The sequence below is a fragment of the Mirounga leonina genome, unplaced genomic scaffold, assembly GCF_011800145.1.
Source record: "Mirounga leonina isolate KUSES-001 unplaced genomic scaffold, KU_Mleo_1.0 Mir_200, whole genome shotgun sequence".
Classification (NCBI taxonomy): Eukaryota; Metazoa; Chordata; class Mammalia; order Carnivora; family Phocidae; genus Mirounga; species Mirounga leonina.
In genome coordinates, this window is record NW_023270503.1 from 22,444,267 (window position 1) to 22,456,417 (window position 12,151).

A 12,151-nucleotide genomic window follows, 5' to 3' on the forward strand; every position below is an offset into this window, starting at 1 on the left:
CGGCCCCACCCCCGCTTAGCCTGACGTCACGTGACAGTGTATTTGCATACTACCTGGGACTGGGTGTGACGCTCCTCTTTTCTGCGTCTTCTCATTGGCGGCACCGGAGAACCGGCCCTCTTCCGGACGGACCAATCGGCGGCTCCTCGGACGGAGGAAAGCGGGAGGGGGCGGGATGAGGGTGGGGTGTTGGGTTGGATCGCTAGGCATATCGAGCAATCATCCTCTGGAGTGGGAAGAACAAGCCGCGGATTGGTTGAGGGGAGGGGTCTGGGGCTCTGTAGGCCAATGAGAGTTCTGGGCTGAGGGGGCCGGTCTCCGCCCCGCAGAGCAGATAAGCAGCCGCAGCGGGGGTTGGGGGGCTGTGTGGGGCTCGCTGTGGGGCCGAGGCAGGCAGGCGGTCGGGCGGGCGATGGCGGGGGCCGCAGCGGGCGGCAGAGGCGGAGGTCCTTGGGGGCCGGGGCGCGGAGGGGCCGGGGGGCTCCGGCGGGGCTGCTCTCCCCCAGCCCCCGCCGGCTCCCCCCGGGCTGGGCTGCAGCCGCTCAGGGCCACGGTCCCCTTCCAGCTGCAGCAGCCGCACCAGCGCCGGGACGGGGGTGGCCGCGCAGGTGAGCCGGGCCTGGAGCGGGTACCGGGGGGAGGAGCCGTTGGGGGAGGGGGGGGGCGCGTGATGGGGGGGAGGGGTACGGGGAGAAGCGTGAGGGGAAAGTGGATGGGGGCGAGGGGAGAGAAAGGGGGTCGCGCAAAGTCTACGAGGGCGGAGGGAGCGAGAGCGAGGAGCGGTGAACGCTGGGTCCACCGCTGGGACAGAGTGTGCAGGCAGTCGGGGCCGGGAGGTGAGGGGAGGGACAGGGCAGACGGAGGCTGTCTTTGGAGGCGTAACCGAAAAGTGGGCAGAGGTGTCGTGTGGGGGTGAGTGGAAGATGCAGGGTTGGCAGCGAGGTGTGAGGAAGGAGTGAGTGGCACGTGATGGGGGCGCCCTGTGCTGGCTGGCGTTGGAGCGAGGAGCCGGTGGGCGCTGGACGTCTGCACGGGGAGGGGGAGGGGCATGGAGGAGAGCCCCGTGGAGCCATGTGTTACTTCTCCAACTTGAGTTTGGTTCCAGCATCCCGCTCTACGGCTCTGGAGTTCCTTTCCCCCCCACTTAACGTGCACTTCCCTTTATGCCACCTCCCGGAGCTGATTTCATCCGAGCCGTTGGAATAAGTTAGTTTAATGGCTTTTACTACAGTACAAACGCTCCGCTCCGATTCCCTACATTCCTCTTGGTGTGACCCAGAAGTTGTATGTTCCCAGATCATTGACCTGCTTAATATGGCTGTCTCATTCCAACTATCGTGTGGGTGTGTGTATAGGGCCTGGGCAGTGTGCCCCCTGCCTTTCTCTCCTACCCCAACCAAGGCTGTTTAGTCCGGGGCATTGCCAGCCAACGTGGCAGTGGGGTGAGGGCTACACTCAAGGGCAAATACCCCCACTTTCTGAACAGCCCTGAAACGGTGTCTTAATAGCAGCTTGATGTGGTGGGTGTGGGGAAACTAGGGAGGAGCAAGATTAACCTTGCTTTCACACTCAAAGCTGTGATGGATCCCCCACAAAGGCAGGCAGTGAGGAATGGGAAAAGGAACCTACTTGCATGAGGAGGTTGGCAATAAGTTGAAAGTGAGGCTTGCATTTGATTCACACCAGATGTGAAAAAGATCATCGCACACTTCCAAAGCCTCAGAGTCTATCAAATGTACAAAAGTCATGGTCCCCACCGTCTAATGGTTAATGACATTCTCTACACCAGAGTTTCTTGAGCTTTTTGTGATTACTAGGCTTCATTGCGGCACACCCCCCTCCTGAAAGTATAGCTGCTACAGTGCCTTTCTAGGTAGGAATGGGATTAAGGGTCTCTGAAGTAGAAAGTCCAAGTCTATCTGGACCTCATTGTAAATGTTAACATTGCATCTTGGAACACAGAGATGTGGTCAAGTCTGGTAGCAAGATGGTGACCAACTAGTCAAAGTACGCCTATCTGGTGGTGTAGAGCAGAGCAGTGCCCAAACTCATGCCTATCATGAGCTATAAAGCAAGCCATAAGATTACAAACCTGTTGGTTTTGTTTGGACTTCCTTGGAGTCCAGAGAAGTTAGTAGAACAGCAAGCACCAGAACCTTAGTCACTTTTAGTAGAAATCAGCAGAAAGCCTGCCTATGCTATAGCTGGAAATCTAATAGCAGTCATATTTTAAGAGCAGTTATTTTATGTCTACCATAGAACTAACATTAAAGGCACAAACACTGGTGGGTGCTGTGGAATGGAGAAGAGTGTAGGTTTGGATAACTGGGTTCTTTACGTGGCCTCTTCCTTTTTAGAGGGCCAGGGGCCCAAAGATCCTGGTAAAAATCATGGGAAGCTAGCGTTCTGCATAACTATTCGGATGATTTAGGGCAAGTTGAGTGGTCCTTTGTGTATGAATTGGGCTGATGGGTTATCCCTCCACCTTTTAGTATCCCAGAGGCATTAATGAGGCACTTATCTGCTATATGGTGGGATTATCTATAGATTTTCAGTGAGGAAGGAGAGAGGAAAGATAGAAGGAAAGAGGGATCTGAGCCTGTGGACTTCTCTGTGAGCAGACATTAAGGGGCTGTACCTGACCTTTGGTTTGGGAGTACATCAGGTCTTCTGTGTGTTAACTTGACCGTCTATGTGTGTTCAGATTGTTTCCATTCCTTGCACTTGAGAAGCGACAGGAGTGGTTTCCTCTACAGGCCAGTGGCGTACCTGCGATAGGAGGAAACGCCTTACATTCATAAACCGTTACGAGAATCCTCCTGGCTCTGGGTCCCAGGATTCCTGAATTTTGATTCCAGGCTCTGCCATTTACTAGCTGTGTGGCATGGAAGAAGTTTCTTAACTTCTTTTTTTTTTTTTTTAAGATTTTATTTATTTATTTATTTATTTTTAAAGATTTTATTTATTTGAGAGAGAGCACATGAGAGGGGGGAGGGGCAGAGGGAGAAGCAGACTCCCCGCGGAGCAGGGAGCCCGATGGGGGACTCGATCCGGGGACTCCAGGATCATGACCTGAGCCGAAGGCAGTCGCTTGACCAACTGAGCCACCCAGGCGCCCAGTTTCTTAACTTCTGTGCCTCAGTTTCCTCATCTGTTAGAATGTGAATCATAACTATATCCTGAGTTAACAGTTATAAAGTCTGAGGCACCCAGAAGGTGCCATCAGTGTTTGCCGCTGCTCCTGTCGTTACTCTTCCCTCCGCCCAGCCACGGTGAGAGCATTGTTGGCCAAAACCCATTGCCTTTCAGGCTTCAAAGAGCAAACCCATGTTGGTCTGAAACCAGCACTGCAAGTTTCAGAATTTCAAGGCTGCCTCTTGCAGTTTTATTCCCTCATCTTTTAAAATGAGCTTTTCTAAACAGGGCTCCAGGACCCAACTGTTTAAAAAGGCATGTGAGCTGGGACTGGGTTTCAGGGACAATTAGGTGCCGTCACTGTTTCTTTCCCATCCCAAAGTGACGTAGTGCTCAGGGCTGTGCAGTTATCTCTGCCACACGCCCTGTTGTGGTCCTGACAAGATATATTAGACCTTGTAAAAACAGGGTGATGGTGTAAAGAACAGGATTTACCTTCTGTGGCCATTCATCCATGAGGGATGTCTTCATAAAATGAGGAATGGCTTCAATTTTCTGAGCCTGGGCTAGGGGTGTGGAAGGCAAAAGAGAACAGTGAGAAAAATGAAGGTCAAGTCTAAGAAAGCTAAGATCCACCCGTGGGGACTAGCAACCCAGGATACATTTCTTACAGCAGTTTCCCCTTTAATTAAATTCTCATTTGTGTCTTATGTCAGTTGGAGGCTGGTAACTTTTATGTTCTTCCAGGACTACTGATGGACAAAACGGGACTGGGAGGTGAATTGTTCTGGGTTCCAGTCTTAACTATCCTGTTCAGTGTCTCTGTCTCCATATCTCTAGAATGAAGATAATGTGGTTTTTTTTTTTTTTAAAGATTTATTTATTTATTTATTTGAGAGAGAGAGCAAGCACATGAGAGGGGGGAGGGTCAGAGGGAGAAGCAGACTCCCTGCCGAGCAGGGAGCCCGATGCGGGACTCGATCCCGGGACTCCAGGATCATGACCTGAGCCGAAGGCAGTCGCTTAACCAACTGAGCCACCCAGGCGCCCTAGAATGAAGATAATGTTTAATCCAGCTTTGCAAATTCCTCTCTAGTGGACCAGCCCCACAGGGGTCAGCTGGGTGCTGGGGGAACCACAGGTTGCCTCTGACCTCCTCTGCCCAGCAGAACCTTCTTTAACCCAGGGTTGGCAATTATGGCCTGCAGGCCAAATCTAGGCCTCTGCCCGCTTTTGTAAATAAAGTTTTATTGGAACTCAGCCATGCTCCTTCATTTAGTATTGTCTGTGGCTGCTCTTTCACGACAGTGACAGAGTTGAGTAGTTGTGATCGAGACCATAAGGCCCACAAAGCTTAAAATATTTACTACCATGGCACTTTACAGGAAAAGTTGGCCTACCCTTGTCTTAAACAGTGTTCCTTACCATTATTCCTATATAAAGGTTAGTTTCAATGCATGTGGTGTACACCTCCTCAGAAAATTCTAAGGGAGTAAAGAAAAGTAACAAGCCTGTATCCCCACTCATGTTTTAGGCAAAAAGAAAAGGGGGGGGGTCATCAGCTTCCAGTCAGTTCTCAGTCTTTGTGGAGGATCAGCACATGTGAATGGAGGCTGCCTCCCTGCCCCCCCCTGCCCCCACCCCCTGCGTTGTCAGGTGGCATGTGTTCAGTAGACATAAACTAATTTGGATTTACATAAAAGCTTGACTGTTAGGCAAATATGCACCCCCTCCCCTCATAACCCCTCCCAAAACACCCACAACTGCAGTGAACACATTTCAAATCAGTTGGAAATGGCTTTAGGTTTATCTCCTGTTTAGGATTTTTCTCGATCACTGACAGCTGGCAGTAGTCGGGGCTGCCTTAAAACTCTGGCTTCCCCACAGGCACGTAGGATGGGTTTACTTCAGACGTCCATTCGGTTCTCCAGGATGGCCGTTTCAGAGAATATAAGGCAGCATTGTTATTAGCAATGCTATTGGTAATTATTAAACTCCTTTCCTTGCAATGCTTTGAAAACTTAGTCCTTGGGGGATGGGTGTTTAGATAGGTCTGGAACCACATTAAGGAGGTCCCTTATTAGGGACCTTGAGAAAAAGCCCTCATCAAATCATGGTCCTCCTGGACGCTGGTGTCAGAAGCAGTCCAGCTTCTCAATGCCAAGGAGCCATCTTGCTGTAATGAAGCCTGGGGGTGCAGTTAAAATCCTTTAAGAGCTACAGTCGTCCTTGGATGCTCTGTGATTGAGGCACCCTCTGGGAAGCATTAAACACTGCTTAGCCTGGTGCTGCTAACTTGCTTTTGACAGCTTTGCTTGCCCCAGGCACGTGGTCCCCAAAATGTACTGCTGAAGTCTGTCTTAAATATTTGTTATCACCAGTGACAACATCCTTGAAATTTGGGGGTCACAGTGCCTAGCTGCTTTATCCCGTCGGTCCCTAAAGGAGCATGGGTCCATGTGTTCTTCCATGTTTGGGATAGCAAAGGATTATATATATGGGAAGTTCTCCACTCATGTAACATAGAGCTAGGATATTTTAAACCGTTTGAGGTCAGTGGAGGAGGGGTGAGAACAAAAGTGGGTGTGGTGGTAAGAGGACATCATTCTCTCTGGTTCCAAATATAGATGGATCTCCAGAAAATTTGGGGCAGGATTGCAAAACTTCCAGTTCTGGTGGCCATGTGAGTGTTGCCAAAGTGGTTGGTGGGCTTTAATAGCAGAGAACACTTGACCCATATTTTTGGCTAGTTTATACTGAATGGCGTGATGGGCACCCACGCCACACTATTCTTTGATCTTGTTCTTTTTTTAATTAAAGCATAATTAACATACGGTGTTATATTAGTTTCAGTTGTACAACATAAGGATTCAACAATTCTGTACGTTACTCAGTGTATTCCTTGATCTTCACGGAACTGTTAGAAATCAAGCATCCTCGGGGTGCCTGGCAGGCTCAGTCGGTAGAGCACATGACTCTTGATCTCCAGGTTGTGAGTTTGAGCCCCACGTTGGGTGTAGAGATTATTAAAAAAAAAAAAAAAAGACATCAAACATCCTCCTCTGGATTTTTATACCTCCCACGTAGAGACTTTGTGCCATAAGGATTCACACTTTAGCGTGTGACATGTTCTGGAGGCGGGTCTGGTTTTGAAATCTTACTGACACCAGCTCCAGTGCTTTCCTAGTCTTGCCTGGGCTTACCCTTACTCTCCAGGCAGTTTGGAGCCCTTTCAAGGGGCTGGAAGGAGAAACCTTGTGTTTCCTTTCCAGTTCAGAGTGAAGGTGGGTGCCCACCAGCACGTTTGTTGAGTGGGAGTGGACAATCTCTTTGTGGGTTACTAAGTTTTGCCCCACTTTGAGGTGGATAGAAGAGGGGCCAGGAAGAGTGGAAACAGACAAAAGATGAGTGAGAAACCTGGTCGCCTTCCAACCCCGCCCCGGCTGAGGGCTGAGTTGAGTCTTCATAGAGGGCTCCATTATTTGGTTTGCAGGGTTATGAATTAACCAAACACGAGCCGAATCTATTCACATTGTTAGGTCAAAAACAAATCCTGATCTCCGAGAGAAAAGAGTTTTGGATTATATTTGAAGTTATAAATTATCTGTGCTCCAGTTCCTCTCCAGCGGTGTGGAGCTTGTGAAGGGGCCCGTGTTCTTGGGAACAGCTGGATGGAGGGAGTTTCTCTACACTGGCTCCCCACACTCAGGCCTCCAGCTCAGGGTCCCCACCAAACCTCCTGGGTTTGAAAACTCTTCCTGGCACTTCGCTCTCCTCCACGCTTTTCCTCAGGGTCACTACAGAGCTGCATGCTCAGCTTGGAGTCATTTAAATGTTTATCCTCAGGCCCGAATAAGCCTCAGTTGACTTTTACTGTGTCAGAAAACCACAGCCAATCAAGGGTGGCTTTAATGAACTTGAAAGAATGCTATCAAAGTATTTCATAATAGGGAATCTTTTAGCTCTAGCCCTTGGGCAACCTGAAGTTGGGGCTCTGGACACCTCCCCTTCCCTGCTCACACACCCCAGCTGGCTGATATTGGGCATGGATGGAGGGCCTTGGGCTCAGCACTGCCTGCCCATGAGCAGTTTCTGCTCTGCTTCCAGCTCCCTCATAAAAGGGTCGGAGGTTGGGGGAGGCCTGGGAAGATTCCTCTGAGGGCTTTGGTTGATCTGAAGCAGCAGGTCTGTGATCAGGGGTGGTGGAGTTTTTCTCTGAGGCCGCCTGGATGTGGCTTCTTAGTATTTGGCAGGGCAGAGTTGTAAGTCTGGGATGCCTCTTCTCAGACCCTGAGCTCCCTATCTTGTGAATGGAGGGTGGCTTTTTAAGCTGGAGAGAACTATGCCAATAAGCATAGGTCTAGTCCCTCCCCAGCTCTGTTACCTGAATCCCCTGTGTCATCTGATCCTCAATGAAAACATGCAGGAGAGCACTGAGGTCTCACCTCCTTAAGAGGGAAAGGTAGGATAAACATAGGACTCTAAAAGCAAATGACTAACATGTCCACCAGTGGATAAAATTTAATTCAAGCTGGAGGAGGCATAGAATAAAGGAATATTTATTCCTTTCGTGTTACGTAGGGTTAATTGGAGAATTAACTGGGATATTTCCAGTAAGCTTTTTTCTCCCCCACCCAATTGGCCAGTGTATTATTCTCCCTAAGGTTAAATTAAGTTTTTACTCTTCTCTTTTCCCTTTCAAAAGTGGCATTCGTGTGGCCGTCTGGTCAGCTGTGTTTCTTCACTTTCTCAGATCTCTCTAGTCCCTTCAGCCCGTGCTGCAAATTGTGTGCCTGCCTTTTTAAAAGGTAGGCACCTCATGTTTCAAGTTCAAGTGCAATGGAACTCACCCTGCAGCTTGAACAGATTTGAGTGTTTTTGCAGAGGGAGGGCCAGGGCAGATGGGGAGTGTCGTGCTCAATAAATACTTGTTGGATTGAGTTGCTGGAAAGGCAGCAGCAGGGGTGGGGAGAGTGAGCCACACTTCCCCCAGTCTCACTTGAAATGGTTTTTCCCACTTCTGGTCCCCACACACTGTGCCCCCTTTATAATACCTCTCTGCAGCTACTTCCAAGGCAACCCCCCCCCCCCCCCCCCCCCCCCCCCCTCCCCCCTCTCCCTTTACCCCCCCCCCCTGCCCCCCCTTTCCCAGCCCCCCCCCCCCCCCGCCCCGAAGTGTTAGTGTTCTCTCTCTCTTTAAATCACTGGTCTCCTATTCATCCTGGTCATTGGGCTTGAAGCCCAGCTGGTGGCAAAGACGTGGCATTTCCATGGATGTCATTGCTAGGCCTGTAGGTTCCCTTCCCCTCACACTTAAAGCCAGAGGGTGAGCTTGGGCAGTTAGTTACCAGGTGGATCCATGGAAACAGCCAACATTTAGGATTTTGTTTAGGGAAAAAAAAAAAAAAAAGCCAGACTACCTGGCTTTAGGCTTAGAAGTGGATATGGTGACAGGCCAAGGAAAGTGAGATGAATACTGCGTGTCCTTTCACTCCAGGCAAATTTATACCAAATTCCTAGTAGGCTAATGTATAGCAAAGGGAAGCAGAAAAACGAAATCTGAATCAGTGACTTTTCCAGGCTAGGGAGCAGAACTGTCTACGGGCTATGGGCCCGAATGGGGCTTCAGGCTTCATCTAGAGGTGTGATCAAGCTGGAAGCCCCCTTTCCCAAGCCAGGCACCATCCTGTTTCTCCTCCTCTCCCCACGCCGCAAGTTGGGAAATGCTGGAAAGAGATGCTCATTAGCATTCCCCACGCCCTGGACACATACACTGTCATCCATGGAGCCCACGTTGCCCCTTTGTTCAGGTTGCCAACCATGGACCTGGCGGCTTAGTCAAATTGTTTTCTAAACCTGTCCAGCTGGGGGTAACTTTGAACAGAGTAAAACTGCAATTGAGAGGAAGGAAAGACAGCTTCTCTTACCTCACCCTCCCTTCTCCTCTTCCCTGCCCCACACATTGCCTTTTCTTTACCAGTTTTCTGTGCTCCGTGCGTGTTTGATCGCCCACACCGCTTTGAGAGAACCAGCACTGATAACACGTGCGCTCCCTGCCCCACACCTGCAAGCTGGCTGAAAACCTGCCGCACGGCCTGTGTTTGGGGATTGTCTTTGTAACTCATACCCATCAGAAATGACAAGCCAGGGTTGAGGGTGGAGCTGGATGGCATTTGGCGAGACCGAGGGGATGCAGCCAGAGTCCGACGCAGAGATTGGGAAGAAGGCAGTGCGAGTCACACCCATGTGGTGCATGCACTTCTTACTGCTGAGAGTAGCGCCTGGACTCTCTCTCACTGGAACCGCAGCCCTGGGGAGTTCTGTGTTCGCAGGAGAAGGCAAAAACAGCTGCTTCGGTGGAAAGAAAGAGCCTGGGGAATCCCAACAAACTTTTGTATTTTTCGGGGAAGTTGAGCGTATAGATAGCTTTAGTTTTAACAGTGTGTTCCATTCATTTAGCTCTCTGTTGCTCCTGGTCGGGATTCTAGAACGTTTCTCATTCATCTGCCTGATGGTCTTGCAGGTGCAGGTGGCATTGAATTGTTTTCACAGATAAGTTTGAAGTGAGACCTAGAAAGGAAGTGACTTGCCCAGGACCGTGTGACTATAAAGGCCTTTTGCTCCTGATCCCAGGGCTTTTCCCACATATGTGTGGCGAGTCCGTTGTGAATTTCCTCCCGGGCTGGCATCCTCTCTGCCACCTGCCCAGCACACACCCAGCCCATGTTTCCCTTTGGCTTGTATGCCTGTATTCCAGGAGCAAAAATTCATCTGTTCAGTTGACCAAAAGAAAATTGGAAAGGAAAATGGGCTGCAAAGAAGTCTGTTGTTTCTTCAGCACCCTCTAAGTGACTCTTCACTTGGTGTGGCTAATTGGAAGGTGACGGTTATTACGTTAAATGTAACGTGGCGGCTTTGAGTACCTCCCACTGGTTTGAGAGATGCAATTTCCAGGTAGAATGAGAAGCTAACCAGGGACAGACAGGCCCAGCAGGCAGGAAGGTTTTTCCTGCTTATAAGTGGGGTCATTGTCATGGTTACTGGGCTTGGGCCCATGTCAGGAAGATACCTCCAAGATGGAGCTTATAGGAAAGGGTGTCTTTCTTATGTGTGACTATGTGGAACCCCAAAGAGCACCTGGGAATAAATGTGGGTGGTGCAATCCTCTGCTGGGGGGTAGGTTCAGGTGGCATGGCATTATGATGACAGCTTAGTCTTCCATGTAGGGAACCCCTGGTGCAAACTACCCCCACCCTCCCTGCCATGCTCTATTTGAGTATGTCTCCTCCTCCTAGCTTTAGGTTAAGGAGGAGTAGAGTCACTGTGATACATGATAATGCTTTTATGAGACAAGTGTGTGCCCAATAAAGGGGATTAGCGGGGACTTGAACTCAGAAGAAAGCTCCATCTAGAGACTTTGGTATCATGGAGAATTTGCCTGGCCTGCTTCACAGAGGTTACCTAGCCCCCCCTCCCTGCCTCCCCGAGAGAGTTCCAGGCAGCTCTTTACCCACTTACCTCTCTTATAAAATCAGATTTTGTATAGAATTCTTGAATGTCCTGGTAACCATATGCTTATGTGTATCCTTTCTTTGCCTGTTATTTCTCAACTTCATAAGATAAAATCCCATTATAACAAACATTATAAAAAACAATTCTGTATAATAAAGCTATTTCCATGGTTCATATCAATGCTTTGTTGTTGTTTTTTGTGTTTTTTGTTGTTTAAAGGAGAGTAACCAACTCTCTTCTTCTGTGTCAAGTACTTTTTCTGGTCCCTGTCCATGTAATGGTTCATCCCGGAGCCAGGGCCCCAGCACTAGCCATCTGCCTTGAGGGCAGGGAGGAGGGAGAGGAGCAGTGGACCCATCTCGAAGTAGCAAGGCCCCCCTTTGTTGGCATTTTATCTCGAACCTCCCACCCTCCTCTACGTCTTTGTTTTCAAACAGAACACCACACAAAAACCCAACAAAGGACAGTACGCGTGTTTATCTGAATGTGAGTATGTGTCTTGAGCGTGAATGAGCATGTAGGTGCCGAGTTTGAGCACGTGTGTGAAAAAGTGCACGTGAAGGAAAGCAAATGACAAAGCAGGTGGGACAAATGTTTGCCCAAAGGCAAATCTGGGTCAAGGTTATATGTCCTGCTCTTGTTCTCGCATCTGGACGTTTGAAATTACTTCCAAATAAAAAGTTTAAAAGATGAGTACGTGCTAGACTAATTTGATGGTACCAGGAGTTCTTGAGAGTGTAAGTTCTCTTCTCTCCCTCTTATAACATCTCTTATTCTCCCCGTTTAACAGACAGCAAAACTGAAGCCCAGAGAAGTCAACTGACCTGAGTTCACGTAGCACACAGGGGCCGAGGCAGGATTTGGGCCCAGGGACTGACCACTGTGGTAGGCCACCCCTCAGGAGCCTAGACTGCGGCTTGCCCTGACTCCCTGAGCTGGACCAGGGGGGCATCAGATGCCAGGAACGATCGGGGGACCTGCTGTGGTGTGCCCGCGCCCCATGCAGGCCCCGCACTGACCCAGCAGGGGGTCAGCCGGCGTGCAGCAGTCTGCCGAAGCATGCCAAGCACACTCAGGATGTCCAGGTACCTTCTCGGGACAGCTGCTTCCCTATTCTGAGGAACACTTTTACTCTGCTCTTCACTCATCTCTCTACATTTCTTAAAGAGCGTGAGATCAGAAGCCTCTTGCGCCAGAGCCACAGAGTAATTCTAGTTTGAGTTTTTATGTCAGAGATGGATGGGCAAAAAGCAGTCGGGTTCGGCGTAGAAAGCAAGGCTAGAGTGTGGGCCCAGGCCAGACAGCTTTCTCAGCCGTGCACCAGTCCGCTTGTGGAGGGACAGGAGCCCGAGGGAAGACGTTCTTGTGGTTCCGTGTGACACGTCTTACCAAGTGGACGAGAGTTACAACTGTGTACACGGAGGGAGGACTTGCTTGTCAGTCAGGGAAAACTGCTAAGCACAGGGCCCGGCGAGGGATCTGATCATCCTGCTCAGCTGGTTGA

At 49.9% G+C, this 12,151-nt stretch overlaps 1 protein-coding gene across 1 annotated transcript in view; it reads left to right on the top strand.

Moving 5' to 3' along the window:
• The first annotated feature begins 412 nt into the window (after positions 1-412).
• Positions 413-12,151, top strand: part of FAM117A (family with sequence similarity 117 member A) — a 42,464-nt gene continuing 30,725 nt past the window's right edge. The window contains exon 1 of the mRNA XM_035026891.1: positions 413-608. Coding sequence (XP_034882782.1) covers positions 413-608 — 196 coding nt within the window. The remainder of the gene's footprint in view (positions 609-12,151) is intronic.